General features: G+C 39.6%; 7 protein-coding genes and 1 pseudogene across 7 annotated transcripts; 6 read left to right on the forward strand and 2 right to left on the reverse strand.

Annotated features, from left to right (window-relative positions):
• Window positions 1–40: 40 nt before the first annotated feature.
• LOC100639898 (putative sodium-coupled neutral amino acid transporter 10) lies at window positions 41–3,017 on the forward strand. Its single transcript, XM_003384506.3, has 11 exons — window positions 41–174; window positions 243–360; window positions 407–452; window positions 562–799; window positions 850–959; window positions 1,083–1,206; window positions 1,332–1,431; window positions 1,486–1,568; window positions 1,634–1,724; window positions 1,804–1,922; window positions 1,972–3,017. Exons 1-11 carry the CDS (start codon window positions 88–90, stop codon window positions 2,893–2,895), a joined length of 2,040 nt encoding a protein of 679 aa, XP_003384554.1. The 5' UTR covers window positions 41–87; the 3' UTR covers window positions 2,896–3,017.
• A 19-nt stretch (window positions 3,018–3,036) lies between these two features.
• Window positions 3,037–7,298, forward strand: LOC100640026 (hepatocyte growth factor-regulated tyrosine kinase substrate-like). Its single transcript, XM_003384507.3, has 11 exons — window positions 3,037–3,140; window positions 3,184–3,268; window positions 3,322–3,670; window positions 3,872–3,943; window positions 4,012–4,142; window positions 4,198–4,345; window positions 4,752–4,886; window positions 5,688–5,753; window positions 5,831–5,899; window positions 5,974–6,181; window positions 6,280–7,298. Exons 1-11 carry the CDS (start codon window positions 3,110–3,112, stop codon window positions 7,143–7,145), a joined length of 2,160 nt encoding a protein of 719 aa, XP_003384555.1. The 5' UTR covers window positions 3,037–3,109; the 3' UTR covers window positions 7,146–7,298.
• LOC105316895 (extracellular sulfatase Sulf-2 pseudogene) lies at window positions 7,257–8,890 on the reverse strand (annotated as a pseudogene).
• Window positions 8,891–8,976: 86 nt separating this feature from the next.
• On the forward strand, window positions 8,977–10,470 carry LOC100640152 (extracellular sulfatase Sulf-1-like). Its single transcript, XM_003384508.1, has one exon. It carries the CDS (start codon window positions 8,977–8,979, stop codon window positions 10,468–10,470), a length of 1,494 nt encoding a protein of 497 aa, XP_003384556.1.
• A 254-nt stretch (window positions 10,471–10,724) lies between these two features.
• LOC109580477 (uncharacterized) lies at window positions 10,725–15,331 on the forward strand. The gene is made up of 4 exons (XM_019993696.1): window positions 10,725–10,904; window positions 10,975–12,078; window positions 12,235–12,744; window positions 13,684–15,331. The coding sequence occupies exons 1-4, from the start codon at window positions 10,853–10,855 to the stop codon at window positions 15,234–15,236; spliced, it is 3,219 nt and encodes a 1,072-aa protein (XP_019849255.1). The 5' UTR covers window positions 10,725–10,852; the 3' UTR covers window positions 15,237–15,331.
• A 91-nt stretch (window positions 15,332–15,422) lies between these two features.
• LOC100640278 (nucleolar protein 10-like) lies at window positions 15,423–19,560 on the reverse strand. Its single transcript, XM_019993697.1, has 17 exons — window positions 19,444–19,560; window positions 19,355–19,400; window positions 19,130–19,306; window positions 18,753–18,835; window positions 18,605–18,696; window positions 18,489–18,554; window positions 18,293–18,421; window positions 18,021–18,237; window positions 17,843–17,962; window positions 17,576–17,702; window positions 17,439–17,518; window positions 17,296–17,394; window positions 17,143–17,235; window positions 17,013–17,090; window positions 16,584–16,789; window positions 16,063–16,183; window positions 15,423–15,760 (listed from the first exon to the last, which is right to left on the reverse strand). Exons 1-17 carry the CDS (start codon window positions 19,543–19,545, stop codon window positions 15,626–15,628), a joined length of 1,971 nt encoding a protein of 656 aa, XP_019849256.1. The 5' UTR covers window positions 19,546–19,560; the 3' UTR covers window positions 15,423–15,625.
• Window positions 19,561–19,580: 20 nt separating this feature from the next.
• Window positions 19,581–20,745, forward strand: LOC100634974 (60S ribosomal protein L10-like). The gene is made up of 6 exons (XM_003384467.3): window positions 19,581–19,667; window positions 19,724–19,786; window positions 19,848–19,906; window positions 19,965–20,211; window positions 20,304–20,466; window positions 20,520–20,745. Exons 2-6 carry the CDS (start codon window positions 19,764–19,766, stop codon window positions 20,676–20,678), a joined length of 651 nt encoding a protein of 216 aa, XP_003384515.1. The 5' UTR covers window positions 19,581–19,667; window positions 19,724–19,763; the 3' UTR covers window positions 20,679–20,745.
• Window positions 20,746–21,214: 469 nt separating this feature from the next.
• LOC105316882 (uncharacterized) lies at window positions 21,215–22,067 on the forward strand. Its single transcript, XM_011412140.2, has 5 exons — window positions 21,215–21,292; window positions 21,336–21,449; window positions 21,506–21,664; window positions 21,729–21,845; window positions 21,920–22,067. Exons 1-5 carry the CDS (start codon window positions 21,269–21,271, stop codon window positions 22,025–22,027), a joined length of 522 nt encoding a protein of 173 aa, XP_011410442.1. The 5' UTR covers window positions 21,215–21,268; the 3' UTR covers window positions 22,028–22,067.
• Window positions 22,068–22,641: the final 574 nt, after the last annotated feature.

A 22,641-nucleotide genomic window follows, 5' to 3' on the forward strand; every position in this document is an offset into this window, starting at 1 on the left:
GTGGTAACTTAATTTTTATAAAGAAGTTGATTTCATGATTTCATTCTTGTTCTTGGGTGGAGAACGTTGCATTTGTTAGTGTGCAATATGGAGGGTGATACTCGTTGGGTCATAAACCTTGGTAACAGCATATGTGGCGTCTCTCTCCTCGTTCTACCTTACTGTTTCTCACAAGTGAGCCGATGACCATAAATTAATCTAAATTCCATGTCATTTCATTGTCTTATTGTCTTGTGTGCTAGTGTGGAGTGTTGTTGGGTGGCTTGTTGCTGGTGTCTGCCGCTCTGATGACACTATGGTCCACACAGCTACTGGTTGACTGTATATATGAAAAGAAATCAATATCTTGCGAAGGGATAGGTAAGAAAAAATGCATAAATGAAAATAAGCAAAGCCTGTTTTACAGCATTTGCACTTTACGGGAGATATGGCAAGCTTTTATTGGAAGTTAGGTGAGAATAAGTACATGTGTAATTAGCAAATGATATACGTACACATGTGTATTTCTATTTCATTATGCTATTCTCAATGTGTACCTGTTGGTAAATTGTCTCTTTTCAGCTGTGCTTTGTTCATGGTCGGAACATGCTCCGCTTTCTTTGTGATAATAGCCGACCTTGCTCCAGTCGTGTTTGCTTGGGTAGCGTCAATTCCTCCTGATCTCCCTTACCTTAGGATTCTTATTCTCTTCTCTCTCGGAGTCTCCGTTATTTTTCCACTCTCGCTCTTACGACAGCTAGATTCTCTGAGTACCCTGAGTACAGCATCGATTGGTTTTTATGCCTGGCTCACAATCCAGGTTCTCACTCAAATTGCGTCTATTTTATTTTATGTCTCTCTTTTTTTCAGTTGATAGTCTATGCCCTACAGAAGGTTGGCACAACAGAAATTAGTTTATGGAAGTCGGCAGGGATACTCCACACTGTCCCTATTTATGCCATGTCTCTCTCCTGCCACCTGTAAGAATAGCGTCTTTTTGATATGCATACATGTACATGTATCAATAGCCTTGTACATAATAGCTACCATATATTATTGTTTTATGGAGGCCTAGATTTCTAATAATGAGGGTTTTTCGTTAGGCAATTGGTTGCGATCATTAAAGAGATTATCGGTGAAATACGCGAAGGAGACATTGAGAGTCGTCTGAGGATTAAAAGTATCATAGCACGGGCTATCCTAATGGTATCAGTGGTGTACGGATCGGTGAGTTTGTTTATCATGTTCATCAAGGATATTGAACAACATGTACATGTACAAATTACATGTACATGTACAAGTACATGTTTGTTGTTTGTTGTACTTCCGGAATTCTGTCCCTCTTACTCTAGGCTGCATTGTTTGGGCATATAGCATTCTCTGGCAGTGGAGTTAAAGGAGATGTCCTTGCTAATTTTGATGATGGTCTATTGGCTCAGTTAACTCGAATAGGTACTTTATGAGGGAAGGAGGAGATGGCTCTTATTGCTTTGTTATTTTTTATAGGATTTGTCCTTTCCGTTGTTGTTAGCTTTCCGTTCATGGTTAATCCTTGTAGATCCACTGTTTATTCTTTTCTCTATGGAAAAGTAGGTGCCAAGCTCTAGAGGCCTTCTTCTCTTTCACTTTCATTTGTCTTGTTTTTTGGTTGCAGACAGAAAATTATATTTCGAACCCGAAACATTTTTATATCACTCTTGCCATCATTACTACGTCTTTTCTTGTGGCAGTCTTCACCCCAAACAGTGAGCTAGTGTATACTTTATGATTATGATGCTTTCCTTCCTCTCTCACTCTCTCTCTCACTCTCTCTCTCTCTTTTAGTTGAGTTGGTTTTGGCTCTGACTGGTTCAGTGTTAGGCGCAATTATTTGTTTCATATTTCCTTCGCTATCTTATCTTTATGCTATAAAAGAAAAGAATGAAAACACACACAAAGCATTGGTACACATTCAAATTACATACTTGCTTATTCTTATGTATGTACATGCAGGTGGTTCTATTAGTCGGGATGGTATTATTGTTTGGTGGTACTATTTCTGCTCTGATGCCTAAAGCTTCTTCCTCGTCGCTACAAGGAGAGCATAATGTGATTGAGGAACTGGGCATGAAGCCAGTCGTACCACCTGCTGAAGACTTGATAGGAAAAGGGAAGGATGCCATTCTACCTCATGATGATCCTGTAGTACCTGTTGCTCCTGTTGGTGAGAACCTCAAAGAGACTCTGAAACATGAAAAGGACTCGCTTGAGGATAATGTTAAGAATGAGAAACCTTTCAAGCCGCTAAGAGTCCTTGCCAGTGAGAAGAACACTCCAACAGAGCGAGGGTTGAAAAATAAATCAAACGAGAAGCTATCACCCCCTGAGGGCCAGAAACCTTTACCGGACCCACCGGCAGAGGCCATATCAGATAATAAAGGTGGTGGAGAACCAGCTCAGACTGTACAGGAACCAGTAAAGAGTGCTCAGGAACCAGTGAAGAATGTACAGGAACCAGTGAAGAATGTACAGGAACCAGCACAGAATGTACAGGAACCAGCGAAGAATGTACAAGAACCAGCACAGAATGTACAGGAACCAGCGAAGAAGCCACAAGACGAAATACCAAATGTTCAAGAACCAGTAAAAAGTGTACCAGATCCAGTGAAAGATCCTGCACAAGAATCAGTTCAAAGTGAGCAAGATGGAGGACAGAATGTCAAAGAGAATAAAAGTGGAGAAGATGGACTGGGACAGTTACCGAATGGAAATTTAAACAAAGAGTCGTTAAAGAAAAGAAGTTTAAGTGAAGAGGAAGAGAAGCAACAAGAAAAAGAAACTAGACCTACCAAGCAAAATAGTAAATCAAGAAAAAATGATACAGCAAATATTGTAGAACAGAAAAACAATACTTTAAAAGATGCTGGAAATACATAAAGCAGAACAGTATTATTATTATTGTTTTTTTGCAATCATCATTCTTAATTATTACAATGATTATGATTATTCATAATTATTTTACGGAGAATTACGAAGTCACGCTTCCGTTTATTATTGAATATTAGATAATCTTAATTAACCACAATAAACAAATAAAAAAATCACAAGACAGTCACACAAATAGTCAGCACAAGAAGAGTGAGATATAACAATGTCTGGGAAAGAGTTCAAGCAGATTTTAGGTTAGTTCTCTCTGATTTACCCCTTCTCTAAGTCTTCCTATAGATACAATATGCAGTGGAGGAACGACAGAACCGAATTGGGGAGGAATAATGGAGATTGTGGAAATGTTGAAAAGAAAGGAATACCCGTCAGTATCTTATAATATAAGTGTATTGAATTTCTCTCCTTTGTGTTACACAGTCCCAAGAAAGCCAGCTCTGAAGTTAGAAAGAAGCTACTTGAATCAAAAGAGTCCGTTGTATTAAATGCCATGTTTGTCGTAGAGGCAGTTGTCAAAAACACGCCTTCTTCGATCCATCGTGAGTTCCTCTCCCAGGAGCTCCTCACGTCAATGAAGGCACTCGTTGAAAACCAAGACTCCGGGATGTCACGGGCTATAGATAAAATCCTGGAAGTCCTTGGGGAGTGGAAGGCAGCGTTTGGAGAAGACAGTGCTTATAGGGGAGTATTGAACGTCTTCACTGAGTTAGAGAGAGGAGGTTACTATATACCAGAGGCTACCATTGCATCAGCTAGTTACATCAAAAAGGTAAACATTATCTCATATTGGGTGGAGCTAATAGATGAGATAAGTAATTCTCACTTGTTGTTTACAAGATTGTTGACACCTTCTGGCTAGCCAGATAGCAGCAGGTGGTTTACACGGAGCCTCTTACCCACTCACAACTTTTAAACTGAAATTGAATGTGTTTTACATGCGTATGCACTTATTCTTATTGTTGTTTTTTAGGGACCAGACTTTCAAGAGTCTGATAATTGCTATTTGTGTGACAAGAAGTTTAGCAAATTGGGAAACAGAAGAGTATGTATTTCATTCTAATGCTCACAGTGTCACTGCTCTCTCTCTCTCTCTCCCTCTCTCTTTAATAGCATCATTGTCGTAATTGTGGTAAGAGCATATGCAGGTCCTGTCAAGGTGAAAAGACAATCGACTTGCCTCATTTTGATTTTGACGCTCCTCAAATCGTTTGCATCACCTGCTACAAGAAACTAGAGAAGCCGTAAGTTATACAGCTCCTTGTGTGACCACACCCATTCACATGTTATTACATGTAGTGAGTCGAGTGATAGTCCGGATGGTTCTCGCCCAGGCCCCTCCCCCCAGCCTCCTCCCTCTCAGTCTAATACCGAGGAGCTTCATTTGCAGGAAGAGGAGGACCTACAGATGGCCATTGCTATAAGTCTCAATGAACAAGAGAACAAGGTATGCTATGACCAGACATGGGGCTTGTATTAGTAAATAATAGTAAAGATTACATCATCATCATCATGATACCATATATTGTACGTGTATGTGTACACGTACGTAATTGAAAATGAATCTATTGTAATAATAATAATAATAATAGTAATGTATTGTACATGTACATGTACATTTGCCTGTAAATGTAATCGAAATTTTCACCAAGGGAGCAAAAGAATAAGGTACAAGTACATGTATGTGTACATGTAGATTGTTGCTGTATGTGCATTTAGTGCAAAGAGACTTTTGGTTTTGCTAGTTTTGGCAGGGATTGTGTCTATAAATATAAAGCTGCCAATTTAATTACCATCACATTATACATGTACATGTACATGTAATAATTGTCTTTAATTTATCTTTTCAAAAGAAAAAGAAAACAAGTTCCTCAAAGCCAGTATCTGAGCCAGTGGCTCCACCCACTTTTGCTCCAGCCCCGCCTACAACAATTCCATCAGCCCCGCCCTCTTCACTGTATGGCCCAATATATGCTGACTTGGACTTTGTAAGATACAAATGCATACTGTACATGTACACGTGTAGAATTCAATTTTTATGCATCAAAAAACGTAATAAATTTTGGGGTGATTTCAGAGCCAATTTATAAAATGGCTCCTTTTTAAAAATGCTCATAACTCGAAAATTATTTGTCGGAAACAGCTCAAACTTTTAACATAGCATAAGGACATCAATATGTATCAGAAAATGTAATAAAAATTTGGGGTGATTTCGGAGCCATTTTTTGGAAAAAACCATGGGCTATAGCCTTGGGTATTTTTCAAAATTTGGCTCGTTTTTAAAAATGCTCATAACTCGAAAATTATTTGTCGGAAATAGCTCAAACTTTCCACATAGTATAAGGACATCGATGTGTATCAAAAAATATAATAAAAATTTGGGGTGATTTCGGAGCCAATTTTCAGAAAAAACCATGGGCTATAGCCTTGGGTATTTTTCAAAATTTGGCTCATTTTTTAAAATGCTCATAACTCGAAAATTATTTGTTGGAAACAGCTCAAACTTTCAACATAGCATAAGGACATCAATGTGTATCAGAAAATGTAATAAAAATTTGGGATGATTTTAGACCCAATTTTTTGAAAAAATTAGCCTGTTTTTAAAAATACTCATAAATTATTTGTCATAAACAGCTCAAGCTTTCTATATAGCATAAACCATGGCCTTTTCTCTTTTCCATAAATTGTTACTGTACTTAATTTTGTTTTTATTTAGCTATGCATGCAAATTAATGAAAACAATTTTGTAGGAATTTTGACACTAAATACACTCGTATTATTTTTATTAGTCTCAGGCCACACCTACTACTAGCACCGTGCCTGCTCCAAAGACAACTGATAAAGGAATGACTGAAGTAAAGAGAAAGAGAGAGAGAGAGAGAGAAAATACTGATGGAGGGAAAATTTATGATGCGGATTGCTTTTTTTTTAGTTTGAGCAATACAGCTCACGTGGACAGCAGCAAAGGACTGGAAATACCTCACAAACACAACTTCAACAAGTAAGAGAAGCATACATCTATTTTTAGTAACAGTGTACATGCAATTATTTCTTTTATTTTGTTACTAAAAATAGCAACAGCCAGCACCTCAGGTCAATGGTGCGTCTCCACTTTGCTCTACACTCAATCGACTCATTGATCAGTTCAATCAGAGGATGGAGAACGTCTCTGGAAAAGGATTGAGCATCGCGACCGATCAGGCCATCCTTTCCCTTCATCAAGACCTCACTGCTCTACACATTCAACTCCTCCAGCAAATAGACGAAACACAAGAGAAGAAATGTGAGGGGAAAAGAGAGAAAGTTGAATAATTTTAAATATACAGTACATGTATAAATTGACACGTGTGTACATGTTATATCTCCGTTTTTTCCCACTAGCTGATCAAGAGAGGTTCCTGCACAAGTTAGAAGAGTCCAAAGAAGCCAGGATCACTTTTGATACGATGAAGAGGCGACACGATGAGCAGCTACTCCAGCAGGAGAGGGAGCAGCAGGCACTGGCTCAAATGCAAGTACAAATGAAACTCGCTTTGCTCAGACAACAGAAAGCAGAGCAAATGGCGTACGGTCAGTCAATGCAGTCCGAGAGACTAAACCGTTTGAGTAATCAAAGAGCCGAATATGAGAAAACACTTGCAATGCAGAGAGAAAACGAGCGATTGAAACTAATAACACTGGAAGAGCAGGTATACAAGCAACAGTTTGGAGGAGTAGGCGGAGGCACTGTTGGCATGGAAACAGCTCCCTATGGTGCTCCTCCTCCTTCTCTATATAATGCCCCTCCTCCTTCAATGGCTCCGCCTCCCCCTATGGAGCCTTATGGAGCTCCTGGAGCGAGTTATGCAGGGCCTTTACCACCTAAAGTTGATCCACCAACTTATCAACCAATCTCAGGCTACCAGCAACTCCCAGTATCAGCCTATTCTCATCCTCCGCCGACTCAACCTGGTCCTCCGCCCACTCAAACTCTTCCTCCACCCACTCAACCTGGTCCTCCGCCCACACACTATCAGCCCCCTACTTTATACCAGCCACCTGATCTCGGCCCCCCTCCTCCTCCTCCTAATTATTCTTATTCTTCTCCATATGGGGCTCCTCCCAGTATGGCTCCGTCTACTCTAGCAGCTCCACCATACGGTCCTTCTTCATCCACTGAGGTTCCTTTGTTCCAGCCAAACGAGGGGCTCCCTCCTTCAGAGATACAGCGTGTTCCTTCAGTTCCTCCTCTCATTTCATTTGATTAAAGAAGAGACTCTGCTTTTGTTCATTGGCATAATTATAAAGTAATAATAATTATTATTTTACTGTTACTGTTGTTATTGCTAATCATTATAGGTATTGTTAGTGTTTTAGTATTGTTGTTAGTTAATAAATCTTTGTCAAAATTTGTGAAATAATTTTAGCAATTTTATTAATTGATATAATTATAGCAATTTGGTAGCAGTTCTCAGCAGCATAGCTTCATCATTACACACTTTTATAGCTTGCATTCCTTTTGTCCCTTGCAAACCACTTGCTTGTGTAGATACTCGTGTAGTTCAGTTACTAACTGGTCATCAGCTTCTGGTGTACCGTAAAGGTTCTTCATCTGATAAGGATCTTTGCTTACATCAAATAATTCAAACTCAAACCCTTTGTCAGTGAATTTCATCTCTGTTACATCTTGATAGTACTCAACATAGAGATAATTATGAGTATCATTGACTAGTCTTATACCAATATAAGTGTTGTTAGGCATATCAATGTAATGGCCGTAGCGAATGACATTGCCAAGTGTCCAGTACTCAATTGTCATTCTATCTCGTCTTTTATCCTTAGCTACATCAAGAGAATCAGACATTAATAGACTTGCAAATGAGTGTCCATCCATTTCCTCAGGGACTGTACCTCCTCCCAGCTCTATTATGGTTGGTGCTACATCTACTATGCTTGCTACAAACGAGTGACTGCCTTGTTTAAGACCTGGCCCTTTTATACGGAAAGGAACTTTAAGGTCGTGGTCATAAGGCTGGAGTTTGCAGCTTGGTAATCTAAACTGGCCTAGCTGGTAGCCATGATCACTAGTCCATAGTATGTATGTATTATCAACTTGATCATATTTCTCTAGCAATGAAACGACATCTTTTGTAATGTCATCTACTGAGAGAAGTGAACGCCAACGATCTCTGAATAGTGCATCACTTGTATCACCTTGATCAGATGTTAGGATGGGCTGTGATCTGATAACGTAATGATGATCAGTTGCTGAATAATTATAATTTGGTGTTCTTGGTGCTTTCATGTCACTAAACTTATCAGCATACCATGGAGCTGGTGTAGCAGGCACATGAGGAGCATGTGGTGATATATAAGCAAAGAAAGGTCTACCAGCTTGGAGTGATGCCTCAATGAAATCAAGACTGTGATTACCAATAACTGATGTAAGGTAATCCTCTGGTTTAGTTCCTGTTTTATATAGAGTTCCATTGGATGAGAACGTATTCTCAAAGTACCTGGCATAATTACACATGGTCAAGTAGGAATCAAAACCAGGCAGACGAAGAGGATCCTTTTCTGAACAGTATTCTTTCATGCCATTAAGTAACTTTCCAAATTGACCAGTTGTATAACCAAGTGACTGCAAATTGAGGCCAAAGATGCTCTTCCTAAACCGATCGTTATCAGTGTCCATATGCATGCACCCTCCTGTGGTTGTATGCCAGTTGTGCGGATAGCCTCCAGTAAGCATTGTAGTACGGGATGGACAGCAAACAGGAGTATTGACAAAGAAGTTGTCCACAGTAGCTCCAGTGGACATCAGCTTTTCAGTGAAAGCCATGGGAGTAGTGCCACCAAGTGTGATATCCTGATCATCATTAAAAAGCAGAATGATGTTTGGCTTTGTACCAGGAGCCACAGCTGATTCTGCTATTGTTGCAGTTACTGCAAGAACACAGATAAGTGTAAGGAAAGCCATTACTAAAAAATCAGGAGATTTTTCCTACCAATGAATACCAAAAGCATTATTTTATGTCCACACTTTATAAGGTGTGCACATATTCATTAAGTCTTGTGACCTTTACCCCATCAGCAGCAATGGCTTCCCTTGCACTTATCTGTCTTCTTGCAGTAGCTGCAGCAATAGCTGCAGCAATAGCAGAATCAGCTGTGGCTCCTGGTACAAAGCCAAACATCATTCTGCTCTTTAATGATGATCAGGATATCACACTTGGTGGCACTACTCCTATGGCTTTCACTGAAAAGCTGATGTCCACTGGAGCTACTGTGGACAACTTCTTTGTCAATACTCCTGTTTGCTGTCCATCCCGCACCACATTGCTAAGTGGAGGCTATCCACACAATTGGCATACAACCACAGGAGGGTGCATGCACATGAATGTTATGAATGATCAATTTAGGCAAAGGACTATTGGCATATACATGAAGGCCCTTGGTTACACTACAGGTCAATTTGGAAAGCTACTCAATCCCAATGGAGTAGCAGCATATTGTGCCAAAACCAACGCTGTACCTGTTCCTGGCTTTGATTCTTATCTGACCATGTGCAATGATAACAGATACTTCGGTAACACTTTTACTTCTAATGGAACATTTGTGGAAAAAGGAAAAGACCCAGAGGATTACCTTACATCAGTTATTGGTAATCACAGTCTTGATTTCATTGAGGCATCACTCCAAGCTGGTAGACCTTTCTTTGCTTATATATCACCTCATGCTCCTCATGTGCCCGCTACACCAGCTCCATGGTATGCTGATAAGTTTAGCGATAAGCAAGCACCAAGAACTCCAAATTATAATTATTCAGCAGCTGATCATCACTACGTTATCAGATCACAGCCGATCCTAACATCTAAGGAAGGAAATGAGAGTGATGCACTATTCAGAGATCGTTGGCGTTCGCTTCTCTCAGTGGATGACATTACAAAAGATGTTGTTTCGTTACTAGAGAAATATGATCAAGTTGATAATACATATATACTCTGGACTAGTGATCATGGCTTTCAACTAGGTCAGTTTAGACTACCAAGCTGCAAACTCCAGCCTTATGATCACGATATTCGAGTTCCTTTTCGCATAAAAGGGCCAGGTCTTAAACAAGGCAGTCACTCATTTGTAGCAAGTATGGTAGATGTAGCACCAACCATAATAGAGCTGGGAGGAGGTACAGTTCCTGAGGAAATGGATGGACACTCATTTGCAAGTCTATTGATGTCTGATTCATCTGCTCCTAAAGATGAAACAAGAGATAGAATGACAATTGAGTACTGGACACTTGGAAATGTCATTCGCTACGGCCATTACATTGATATGCCTAACAACACTTATATTGGTATAAGACTAGTCAATGATACTCATAATTATCTCTACGTTGAGTACTATCAAGATGTGAAAGAGATGAAATTCACTGACAAAGGGTTTGAGTTTGAATTATTTGACGTAAGCAAAGATCCTTATCAGATGAAGAACCTTTACGGTACACCAGAAGCTGACGACCAGTTAGTAACTGAACTACACGAGTACTTACACAAGCAAGTGGTTTGCAAAGGACAGGAAGAATGCAAGCTATAAAAGGAAGCTGAAAAATTTAATCGGCTTCAACTGAACAACAACAGCGCTACCATTTTCTGCTATGAAAATTTTATATGCATGCTAATTAAAATTTAGATGAAATTTTAGCCTTGATCTACACATGTGAAGTGTAAATCTAAACAGGTGTACTGAAGACTGATATCCTAGTCCAATCAAAAAACAAATTATAAATGCATTCTAGAAAGGAAGTCCAGTGATCTTAATAATTAGATTCTAATCTGCATTTCCTCCCGCCTACACTCAGTGTTTATTAAACACTCAAATAGTTTCCAAGTAACAACATAGAGGAGCTGTTTCTCCTGCTATTGTACCGTCTGTCACTGGCTGAGAGTATAAGAAAGGCAAACCCAAAACATTCAACATGAGTGTCCGTGACGTTCTCATGGCCAACAAACTGAAAGAAGGCGTCCAAGGTAAAAAAAAAATTAGAAAAAATGTTCATATCTTGTTGACATATTTTTGCCTCTCCTTCTCGCCCTCCAGATGCCTTGGTCTACCTCCGTATGTTGGAAGGAGCAAAACTGGCTCCAGTTTACGAGAGGAAAAGAGTGCAGCTCATGTCGAGGCTCCTCGACCTACAGGGTGACACCAGAAAAGAGGCCCCTCCGAAATTCGAGGATGACAGCGATGACGATGACGATGAAGAAATAGAAGCTCCAGAATCACCCGAAAAGAAAGCCAGCCAGGGCTCCACGACTGAAGCAGAGAAGAAAGAGAGGAGAAACAGCAAGTTAAGTGATATTAAGAGTCGTTTTGATCAGCCCTCGAGAGCCGGGAACTATAAATACAAAACACTGGAAGAGCTAAAGAAAGAGAGAGAGATGAAGAAACTAGGAATAAAAACTGACTCACAAGACGAAACCAACGAACCTGCTCCAGCTTCGCCTAGTACCGAAGAAGTCCCGGACTCTACCACTGCTGCATCAGCTAATGGCGACACGTCCAACACTGTTGCCGAAGAAATTGAAGAAATTGAAGAACTCAAGGAGGAAGACGAAGTGGACAGACCATCTAATGATATAGACGCCCAAGAGCAAAAAGTACCAGAAGAATTGGTCGTAGATAAAAAGGCACGTAGTCACACTGTTGCATCTAAATTTGGAAAATTTTTTAAAGGAAAGAGCAAAGATAAAGACCGATCACTCTCGATTCCAGAGAATACAGGATCCACTGATAACATTAGTCAAATATCAGCAGAAAATACTTCAATTGCTCCTGAAGAAGAGACAACGCCAAGTATAGGAGGAGCAGAAGAAGAGAAGGAAGATCAGAAACCTTTCTCCTCTAAGCTAGAAAGAGTCACCCGTAGACTAGGCAAGTATAGTTACCAGAAAGTGATGGCAACCCTTAACGGTGACACCTTTCACTTTGCAAAACCCAACAAAGACAAAGATGGTACTACCCTCTCACTCGTCGGTGCAGCGACTGCTGTCCGAGACTCGTACCAATTCGAGTTACATACGGTCGACAAGTCGTACACATTCCGTACCGACTCTGAAGAGCTCTGCATTAAGTGGGTCGAGTCTCTTAAGGGAGCAATAGATGGATGCACACCAGTGGAGGAGTTGCCAGAAGAAAATGAAGAAGGTAAACATGATAAGAGCTATCAATGATCCGTGACAATGTATTGGAAGCATAAGGAATTGCGTGTTTATTGTTTACTAATGAGAATTAGTGTTTTCCTTATATGTTATGTGCACTTAAAGAACACAATACTAATTAATGTCTCCTTTTGTATTACAGACTCATCGGGAGGTGTAGCAGTTCCTCAGATCACTGTCTCAGTGGATGAAGAAGGAGGAACAGGAGGAGGAGGAGGAGGGGAGGGAACTCCTAACATCAAAGAAAGTCTGAGCTACGAGAACTTCTCTTTTGGCGGTAAAAAGAAGAAGCAAGAGATGCCTGATCCCAGCACTGCCCAGATGAAAGGTTATCTTTACAAGAAGGGAAAGTTTGGTTGGGATAAGGTGTGGGTTGTACTCACGTACGACAATAGTCTCTTTATGTCCACAAACGAGACCTCAAAGAAAGTCTCTGGTGTCATTCCACTGGGGCCAGAGAGCAAAGTTGAAGAAAAGAAAATTAATGACAAGAAGTACCCCCACGCTCTCTGGCTTGCTTCTGGAAAGAGCAAGGAAACATTTGCTACTGATTCTGCGAGCGACTTCAATTTATGGTTGACCTTCTTGAAGCAAGCCTCTGGGAATGCAGACATACAAGAGCTGTTGTCGGAAGATGAAGACGCAGGAGGAGGTAAGAGAGAGAGAGAGAGAGAGAGAGTGAATGAACATATGGCTATAGTTTACACTAACGTGTTTACCCAACAGTCAAGCATTCTCATGCCTCCTGTCCTCTCTCATTGTATAGACACATGCCATTACTATTGTCAACAAGAGTTTGTAGATTTCCCTGCTCTGTAGAAACACAACACTATTTCTATTCCGTATCTATAAACACTACCTACACTGTACCCCCAACAGTATGAACTGACAGTTTATACAAGCTAAACACTTTTACCGTGAAACTAGGCCAGTTCAATTTTCTATGTATTATGCTAAGAAGACTGTTGATTTACTGTCACTCCTAGTCAATTAAACAGTAATGCTGTAATAGTAAAAATGTTTACAGTAAAATATGAGCAAGCTGGCTGACACTTGTTTTTAATAATGAATAGAACATGTGAGGGTTATGTATCTAATTTATCCATAATAGCTAGCTTGTTGAGTCAAAATAGTAATGCTGTAATAGTAAAAATGTTTACAGTAAAATATGAGCAAGCTGGCTGACACTTGTTTTTAATAATGAATAGAACATGTGAGGGTTATATATCTAATTTATCCATAATAGCTAGCTTGTTGAGTCAAAATAGCTGATAAGTCTTAATACAATTTGACTATCATGCACCCCATACATTCAAGGTAGTAATTAAATAACAGACAAGCTGCTGCATAAATAAATTAATACACACATAGAAGAATGCAAGTTATGAACAATTTAATGGACTCATGCCAGTAAAATAATGGCTACTACTACAGTATTTACAAACAAGCCAACAGCCAAGTATAATACTGCTAGTAAAAATGGCTAGTGTATTTGTTACTGTGAAATGAGTTGGGAGATTTTATTTATTATTGCAAACTGAAAGTGTTTTGTTTAAAATATGATAAATATCTGCTGATTCTCATTCCTTAGAATTATACGAAGAGCTAGAGTTGCAAGACGAACCAGCTCCGGTTATCCCAGTCTCCCCTCGCCCGGAACACCACTCCTTCCCAGCAGCGACTGCCCAGCCTCAAGACGAAGAGATATATGATGACTTTGATCAGGATATTTACGAAGGTCTCGACGATTTGGACGTTCCAGATATACCCTCTCCGGTGAAAGCCCCAACCATCCCGTCCCTTCCTCCTCGGAATGAAGTCAAAGCAGCTGCCCCTAGTTTACCGCCACGGAATCAGCCACAGCAACAGGAATCGCCGGCTCTACCTCCCCGCCCATCAAAAGGAGGCGGAGCCCCCGTCAGCAAGCCACCACTCGATTATGAAGCACCTTCTCCTTCTCCTATCAGTAAAAAGGGTGTGGTCATACCCAACCCACAGCCTGTCGAAGAGGAACTGTACGATGATGTCGTTGGACTCCAAACAAGTGGAGGAGGTGGGATCGAAGAAATGGAAGAGACTTATGACGACGTGGTGAGTACCAAAGCTAAGATACTGAGCTCAAACGTGAGTACTGGTGATTTATACGAGGACATGGTCACTGGGGGAGGTGAGGACGATCAAGAGGACTACTGTGATATGATAATGCCAGGGCCAGGCCAGGTCATTGAAGAGTCAGATGAGTTGTATGTTGATGTGGATACAGACGAACCCCCACCACGTCCTCCCCTACCCTCTTCAAACACTAGTATACCCTCTCGTCCACCGCCACCGGCTTCCCCTGTGACACGCCCAACGGCTTCCCCTGTGACACGCCCACCGGCTTCCCCTGTGACACGCCCACCAGCTCCAAAATCTGTCGTCACAACAACTAAACCCAAAGATAGCCCTACCCTCAAGACAAAAGCAACTTCGCCTGCAACCACGACTCCTCCTAGCAGTAGAGTGACACGCCCAGCTCCACCGGTAACAAGCAGCAGCATCAATCCAAAGAGACCTGGCTCAGGTAAAGTAGCTAACTTGAGTAAAATGTTTGGAGACTCACCAACAGGAGAGTCAGAAGCACCGAGAAACAAGCGTGGACTGATGAGTGGGAACCTGAAGTATATGGGGCCAGGAAAGACTAGCTACACGACTGACTGGATAGTATTGGAAGGAACCACGCTCATCTTTTACAAAGGACCCAATGAGAAACTCAGCCATTACAGGCTAAGCACAAAAGAGGCAGAGCTTCACATAGAGTCTTCGGACGGTAAGCTAGGCTTTCACGTTAAGAAAGGGTCCGCAATCCACAAGTTCTCTTGCAGTTCACTAGAGGAATACGGACAGTGGATAGGCCCCATAGCCCACGTCATTACTAAAGTCCTCCCGCCTCCAGACAGTCTGTATCAAGCAAAGGAAGACTATATAGGAGAAGGAAAGTTCGTGTTTAAAAAAGATGAAATCCTTTGGGTGCTTGGCGAAGAGTCTGCTACCTCGTGGATGGGTATTGCTGGTGCTTCGATCAGGGAGTTTCGTGAATCCTCCGGGCTCTTTCCTTCAAGCAAGGCTGGCCCTTTGTCTCAGGACGAATCTGTTTATTATTAAACTGACATTTGATTCCATAGTCACCAGTAATAATAATAAAAACAATATTTGTTTTTGTATAATTGTTGTTTGCTTTTGTAGCTCCAATTATTTTATATCTCTTCTCTTTACTTGTGTCTCTCGTCTTTCTCTTACTATTTGATACTATCATTTTATATTATTATTATTATTATTCAATATTGACTGTTTGTGTTTTTAAATATCCATTATTATTAGATTTTAGAAGTGAAAGAAGATACAAGGAAGAGGAGAGAGAGGGGGGAATCCAGAAGGCATACAGTACCTGATGTTATGATCACTTAATTGGCATAATAATAAACATTAGATTATAAATATAAACAGAGTGAGCTTCCTGATAATCACAATAATGGTACACTATGACCCCAATATCACTTGATCCTCCTTCCCTTCCAATACACTCCCTGGCCCTTCTTCCTTTTTGGTAAGATATTGGAGGCTGACCGTCTTATGCTCTTCCTTTCTCTTCTATGCACAATGCTTGCTTGCTTCTGTTTCACAGCAGACTGTGTGCGTGTGTGTGTGAAAACAATAATAGTAATGAGAATAAAATGGCATAGTTAGTATACCGATTATCTTCTCTCCCCTTATATCAAAACAAGATCCATACAAGCCAAATAAGCAACAGATGTTGAGGGTTACTGGATATATACAAATGTTAGTTGATTAGAAGTCTAAGCTTCTAATCAAGTACAACATCCTCGTATATATATCCAGCAACCCACAACACCTGTAGTCTATCTATAGCATAGGCTACTACACTAATTACTAGACCCTGCATGAATTATAGAATTAACATAATGTGTACTTCTTTTCTGATAGTAAAGGTCGACAGTGCATTACCAATAGAAGCACCACCAGTACTTGTCTCAATAGTTTCCCGTTTGTCCTGTGGTTCTGAGTCCATGAGTCTCTCTCCTAATAGTAACCTATTGAAAGTGCATAGTAACAATGTCTATCAATGGAGCATCTATGTGTTTGTAAACAATGAGGGGAGAATGAAGGAGAGAGAGAGTGTGTGTCATCCTTCAATGCCTAGTTTATAATCCCTTATGTTTTCATTTTTTTAAGTAAAAGAGATTAATGAGATTAAACCAACAACCATGGGCCCTTTGAAGACAGCATTATAAGATTTGGCTCCAACGATATGTACACAAATGCTTAAGTGATAGCAAGAGTCCATTATGATAATAGTGAGTTTACTTTACTAAGATGGGAATAATGGCTGAGCTTGTGTGCTAGTGGGTAAACTGAGGTGTGCACAGGTGGGTTCATGGTGAGTGGGAGTGAGATGAGTGGCAATTATACAGGGAGTAGTAATCATGTTACTTTGACAATTGGCCATTTCCTTTCCGAACATCTCCTTTTTCAATTGAAATAACCGGCTCTGTAGGACGAGGAAAAGGGAGGCGTGTTTTGATGTACTCCCTCTCTTCATATTCATCTTCCTCCTCTCCCTCCTCCTCCTCCTCTTCCATTGTCTTATCATGAAGCTTCATTGCTTGAGAGAGCAAAGGATTCAACTGCTTGTATTCCTGTAGTTTCAACAATGAAAAAACACAAACACATACAGTGCTTATACATATACCACCTCTTATTGAATAAAATGCTTTATAACTGTGTAAAGAATCATGACAAATCACTACTTATCAATCATTAATTGTATATGTACATGACTACTAAATGTATTCTATTTTCAATGTACGGACACACAATTGAAAATGCAAACACACAAGTTATACTACAATTAGTACTTACTTGACTGTCAGTGTCAACTTGAAAGTCAGGATTGCTGAAGAGAGCAGAAAACCTGTCATCAGTCATTGGGTTTGCTTCCTGTGGATACATTGAGAGTAATGGTGACATTTGTCCACTCATTAGTTCTTACAGTCTTCTTTGCCTTCCCTTTCTTTTTATCATTGCTTGTCTCATCAGTTGACATCAACTTCTTTGCCAACTCGCGATTCACTTTAGGCAGTGCCTAAAATAAGAAATTAATCAACTATGGAACTGACATTCACAGCCTGATTGCGTTCCATACCTTCTTTTGCACGCGGTTCTGTCTCTCTTCCTCAATCTTCTCTCTGATCTTGTTCTTCCGATACTCTTCGTACGCAAATGGTTGCGCAATAGATCTTGCCTGCGAGGGTGTGGCTTCAAGTGACACGCCCACTAATCCCTTACCTTGTGGTAAAGTCTAATGTCGATGAAGTATCCATGCATGTAGGCTCGGAGCAGGTTAGTACCAATCAAATGAGACAAACCTGTAATTAAAAAATTGCAAAAAATTATACAAGCCACATCCATTCGGCGAGACCCACCCAGTTCCTCTAAATCTTTGGGTGTGACAAATTTATAATCATCATAGATATTAGACTGAGGAGTTTCCTCCAACTCTTCAGTCAGGCTATCGAGGAAAGAGCACCATTTGGGGGCAGGGCCTAAAGACTAAAAATAAAATAAATAAATAAATAAATAAATAATAATGTTTGTCTTAGTGTAGGCCTTTGTGTTTTTTTTCTGCTGTATAAATAATAATAATAATAATAATAATTTTTAAAAATAATAATAACAATATTTTTCTTTACTGGTATAAAGTAAGAGAGAACTTGAGAGTGTTCAACACCTAGAAATATTAGTCCGGTCTCTGGAACTGGACACATTGAATTAATATCATGCTCTGGCTCGATGCTAGTGAATGGAGTGCACTGGAAAGAGAGTGCGAATTTACATGTAAGATGAGCTTGAATAGTTAGACACACTCACATCGCTGATATCCCATATTCTCACTGCTTTCTTATCAGCTGATAACACGAGATCGTCGTGGCTATGAAAGGAAACAGATTGTATTGGTAATTGGTAGTGATGCTCCTTAACAGCGAAGGGAACACTTGAACGAATATCGTACAACTTGACAACTCCACCACCCGTCCCTACGGCTAAAGTCAATGCATTATTAAACTTTACTGCTGTCACTGGAGAGCTAGATGATAGAGGAGATGGGGGGACTTGGTCAGTTGGAATTTTTTTTTGTGTACTTGTCGGTGGTGACGGATAAAATCCCAACACGGGATCTTGAGCGAGGATCAAAACACTCGATTCTTCCTGCCTCTGTCCCAACAGCTAATAGCTGATGCTCCTTGCATAAAGAGATAGCGTTTGAACCACTAGTAATAATAATAATAATAATAATAATAATAATAAAGGTAAAGGTATAATAATCATCAATATTACCTCCCAACAGTAGTTAATGAAGATAGGAACATTCCTTGTTCTAAATTAAGTCGATAAATATCTGAACTAAGTGCATAATAATTATAAATAGTTATCAAAAAAGGATATGGCTTTACCCTGAAGCAGCTATGTAGAGGTCACAGGATGGATAATGGTAAGTCATGTCTCGTCCAAAAGTCGGAATACGAGTCGAGTAATAATGACCATGCTAAGATATTTTTAATTAGCATTAAAAGAGTGTATATAGGTCTGTTACTCACTTACCTGAACGTGAAATTCCAACTTTCGATTCGTCTCAAGTAAAACAAACTTGGAATAGTCTTCTGAGAGCATTGTCATGGCAACAACTAATGCAACATATAGTACAGGGTGTTTAGTCAAAATGGCTAGGACACAACTCTCCATTTTTATAATTTTTCCGATACATATACATGTTCTTATGTTGCATAGAAAGTTTGAGCTGATTTAGATGAAATTTGGATATTTTACAAATTTCTAAAGTTGCTCAAAAAATTGGTCAAACACCATTTAGTACAGGGTACTTTGTTAAAATGATTAGAAGAAAATTCTCCATTTCAAAATTAATTACTAGTATCATTAATTATACTCCAACAAATATAAATAATAATTATCTATTGTACCTTCATTATCGACGCATCTCTCAAATTTCATTGAAAGCTGAGAAGTATCGTAACAGCATATTCTTGGCTTATAGACTCCAGCTGTGAATATATACTGACTGTCGGGGGTGAGGGTTACAACATTTGTTGCCGTAGGCATCTTGAAATCCTGTATCAACTCAATACGTCTTCTGAGACCTGAATCAAGATGAGAGAGATGGTGAAAATAATTGTCAAGTGACTCACTTTCATCATTCTTTAGCAGTGACCTTCTTTTTCTCTCTGATATCCACTACAAAAAAAGAGATGAGGGGAAGTATAAGAAATGCACTTACTTCTGGTAGGCTTTTCCCAGTGGAAATGTTGTAAACTTTTACATCATTGGCAGTTGAGACTTGAATTGACATGACTGCAGCACGTGGGTAGACCCCGCCCATTAACGGTTATTAAGTGGTTATTAAAAAGTAGCCACCCACGCACAATTAACAATCTTTCCTCTTACCACGCCCTTTCTTTTAGCCATATTGCACCATTTGCACGAGGGTATACTCGTCAGCAGGTAAAGTTGTATCCTCTTCAATCCTTTATATCTAATATTGTATCACTCCATTACAGGTCAGTCTGTAGCCTTGACAAAGTATATTAAAGTTTAGAAATGGGTAGGAGGCCGGCTAGATGGTAAGAAATAGAGGAAATGTGAACAAAACTGACCTGACACAATCATTCTTATTTCTATTAGTTACAGGTATTGTAAGAACAAGCCTTATCCAAAATCAAGGTTTTGTCGTGGTGTACCAGGTAAAGCTATTAATGAAAAATATGGTTCATTGGGGTTTTAAAATAATTTAAATTCTAGATGCCAAGATTCGTATATACGACCTTGGTGCGAAGAAGACCCCGGTTGATAATTTCCCGTTGTGTATTCACCTGATATCCAATGAGTTTGAGCAGTTGAGCTCCGAGGCACTAGAGGCTGGCCGTATCTGCGCTAACAAGTACATGGTAAAGCACTGTGGCAAGGACCAGTTCCACATGAGAATTAGACTCCATCCATTCCATGTCATTCGTATTAACAAGATGTTGTCATGTGCTGGAGCCGACAGGTAATACTAAAGTCCCTTTCTACATTAATACTCTTATGATCTAAAAATCCTTAGTTTTACATCTATTAACATATGATTATTTTTTATATCAGGCTTCAGACTGGTATGAGAGGTGCCTTTGGTAAGCCACAGGGGACGGTGGCACGTGTACACATTGGCCAGCCAATCATCTCCATCCGTTCTAAGGACCAGCACGAGGCTTCCATTATTGAGGCACTCCGTCGGGCTAAATTTAAATTCCCTGGACGTCAAAAGGTAAGAGGTTCTGTATAGATGAGTGTCATCTTTACTTTCCTTACCTCTTGTAGATCTTTGTTAGTCGTAAGTGGGGTTTTACCAGGTGGAACAGAGATGATTACATCACGATGAAGAGGGAGAAGCGTCTCTTCAATGATGGGGTGAATGTACAATATGTACCTAACCACGGGAGTCTGGCGGCATGGAAGCATCACATGACTGTCCATTAATTAATAGATCATTAATAATGAATATTGTATGGAGAATTCTGAAAGAGTTTTGATATTTCGTCTTAATAAAGTCAAAGGCTATATAAATTAGTTTGGGTGCTATTTTTGTAGCAATAAGGAGCTGCAATTGCTTCTTTAACATTAGGACATTGATCTTTAACACATGAAAACAATATGAACATCTAATTGAATAGTCAAAAATTTAATTTTAATAAATCTATAATGGTTAGCATCTGAGGCCACTCCCAACTGCCATAAAGACACCAAAAGTTCCACCGGATTGTATTATAGCTTTGCCAAGGTTAGTGAACAGTTCTCTTCCTCTGAGCCCGTACCTCAGACCAAAGAACCCGCCATAAAGTGCTCCAACACTAGCACCCACTGTACTACCTATTACAAAACCAACTAGTATCTTGTCTATGCACCTCCCTCTTGATTTACTGCTGCTAGTAACCGGCATAACTCACTACAGAGAGAAAGAAAGGAGCAAAATCATGAAAATAAAGTTATTCCAATCATAAATTTTATTACCTTTTTACACGTGGCCTGAGTGGGTGTGGTAAAGATCTCCATGGTAACAGGATGACAAGATGGCGGATGGTTCAGAACCAACAGTAAGATTAATTTTTTGTTATTATTATTTATTTTTATTTATAGCCTACATTATCAAGTCCTTCTCTGCTCATATCCCCCGCCATTATCGTAGTAATAGCTATTATCATTTTCGTGGCCGTTCTCTTATTTCTTCTTTGCCTGAGAAAAATTTTACTAGTATGTATATATAAGTTTCAATGATACTTAATCTGTCATTTTATTATTAAATATAGAGTCATTATGGTAACAGGGACTGGTACCCGGCTTATTGTAAGGACTATGAGTGCCAGTGTGGTGGTTGTGGCCAGTGTTGTATTCTGCTAGCACAGAAATGTGATTGCCAGACCCCCAGTTCAGGTACCTTGCTTGATCGTATTTGTCCTTCTCAACAAGTCAGTCTGCTATTGAATTTCAAGCACAAAATGTATATCCTGCTCTTTTTATCTTATTTTGTAGCAATGCAGTACGTTTTTTGGTCAAGTTTTCTCATGCCACTGTTTTAAAGTTGTATCAGAATATTGCAAAGGTGTTCATTTGTGTCCAGAATCAACTGGCCCTGGGCTTTGTGCACAGGTAATGCCTCCTCCTCCTCCTATTATTATTAGTAGCATAATTATCAACAGTTGTATCATGATTCTTTTTTGTAGTGCCCTGAATGTGATTGTCCATGTAACTGTCACTGTGAGTGTAAGCCGCCTGAATGCGATGAAATTAATTGTGGCTGCTTCAAAATCAGCTTCAGAGGAGGATCATAGTGCACTGGCAGAAAGTTCAATTTTTTATATCAGAAAAAAATCAATAAAAATTAATTATGTAGGCGTGGCTATTAGTGGGTGTGGCTCATTAAAAAAGCATGGCGACTCCTCACCAACTACCAGAGAGAGATTCTAGAGAAGGCAGAAGGCCTCTAGTAAGACATTGGCAGCTTTAATAGTCTCATATTGTATGTATCTACAGGTCCGTATCCCGCTGTGGTATAAAGAAGGAGCGCCTTATAGGTACAACTGGAGAACAGCTCTTGGTTTCTTGCCAGGGATTGTGCTCATAAGCGTCATATGTGGGAAAACGTGAGTAGCTCTATGTGGCTTATACATTTATTATTCATTTTTTTAGATTTGTTGCTTCTGCATTGGTTGTTCTTATGGCTAATTTATTATTAAATTCATTAGGTTATGAATTAATGTAAGAAATTGGTGCATGTACATTCATAATTATTATTTTTGTTATTTTTTAGTCAGTTAGGATTAATTGTTGCTAGCGTTTTTGCCTGTCAAGCTGTTAATCTTTATTGCATGATACCATTGATATGGTAAGTGAAACCTGTAGTACCCACATGTACATTGCTTTATTTTCAATCTTGTCTCTCTCT

The sequence above is a fragment of the Amphimedon queenslandica genome, unplaced genomic scaffold (assembly GCF_000090795.2).
Source record: "Amphimedon queenslandica unplaced genomic scaffold, v1.1 AMPQUscaffold_13490, whole genome shotgun sequence".
Lineage (NCBI taxonomy): Eukaryota > Metazoa > Porifera > Demospongiae > Haplosclerida > Niphatidae > Amphimedon > Amphimedon queenslandica.

Bases quoted from the DNA above. Each gene is read 5' to 3' on its own strand.
- LOC100639898 (XM_003384506.3), top strand. From the start codon at position 88: ATGGAGGGTGATACTCGTTGGGTCATAAACCTTGGTAACAGCATATGT. The intron at 361-406 runs GTAAGAAAAAAT...CCTGTTTTACAG, and splicing joins AATATCTTGCGAAGGGATAG to CATTTGCACTTTACGGGAGA. The intron at 1,569-1,633 runs GTAGGTGCCAAG...TTTTGGTTGCAG, and splicing joins ATTCTTTTCTCTATGGAAAA to ACAGAAAATTATATTTCGAA.
- LOC100640026 (XM_003384507.3), top strand. From the start codon at position 3,110: ATGTCTGGGAAAGAGTTCAAGCAGATTTTAG. The intron at 4,143-4,197 runs GTAAGTTATACA...TATTACATGTAG, and splicing joins TACAAGAAACTAGAGAAGCC to TGAGTCGAGTGATAGTCCGG. The intron at 6,182-6,279 runs GTGAGGGGAAAA...TTTTCCCACTAG, and splicing joins CGAAACACAAGAGAAGAAAT to CTGATCAAGAGAGGTTCCTG.
- LOC100640152 (XM_003384508.1), top strand. From the start codon at position 8,977: ATGGCTTCCCTTGCACTTATCTGTCTTCTTGCAGTAGCTGCAGCAATA.
- LOC109580477 (XM_019993696.1), top strand. From the start codon at position 10,853: ATGAGTGTCCGTGACGTTCTCATGGCCAACAAACTGAAAGAAGGCGTC. The intron at 10,905-10,974 runs GTAAAAAAAAAA...CTCGCCCTCCAG, and splicing joins ACTGAAAGAAGGCGTCCAAG to ATGCCTTGGTCTACCTCCGT. The intron at 12,079-12,234 runs GTAAACATGATA...TTTGTATTACAG, and splicing joins GCCAGAAGAAAATGAAGAAG to ACTCATCGGGAGGTGTAGCA.
- LOC100640278 (XM_019993697.1), bottom strand. From the start codon at position 19,545: ATGGGCGGGGTCTACCCACGTGCTGCAGTCATGTCAATTCAAGTCTCA. The intron at 18,238-18,292 runs GTACACAAAAAA...TCTATCATCTAG, and splicing joins TTATCCGTCACCACCGACAA to CTCTCCAGTGACAGCAGTAA. The intron at 17,236-17,295 runs GTATGGAACGCA...TTCTTATTTTAG, and splicing joins AGAACCGCGTGCAAAAGAAG to GCACTGCCTAAAGTGAATCG.
- LOC100634974 (XM_003384467.3), top strand. From the start codon at position 19,764: ATGGGTAGGAGGCCGGCTAGATG. The intron at 19,907-19,964 runs GTAAAGCTATTA...TTTAAATTCTAG, and splicing joins GTTTTGTCGTGGTGTACCAG to ATGCCAAGATTCGTATATAC. The intron at 20,467-20,519 runs GTAAGAGGTTCT...TACCTCTTGTAG, and splicing joins AATTCCCTGGACGTCAAAAG to ATCTTTGTTAGTCGTAAGTG.
- LOC105316882 (XM_011412140.2), top strand. From the start codon at position 21,269: ATGGCGGATGGTTCAGAACCAACA. The intron at 21,293-21,335 runs GTAAGATTAATT...TTTTATTTATAG, and splicing joins CGGATGGTTCAGAACCAACA to CCTACATTATCAAGTCCTTC. The intron at 21,665-21,728 runs GTCAGTCTGCTA...CTTATTTTGTAG, and splicing joins GTATTTGTCCTTCTCAACAA to CAATGCAGTACGTTTTTTGG.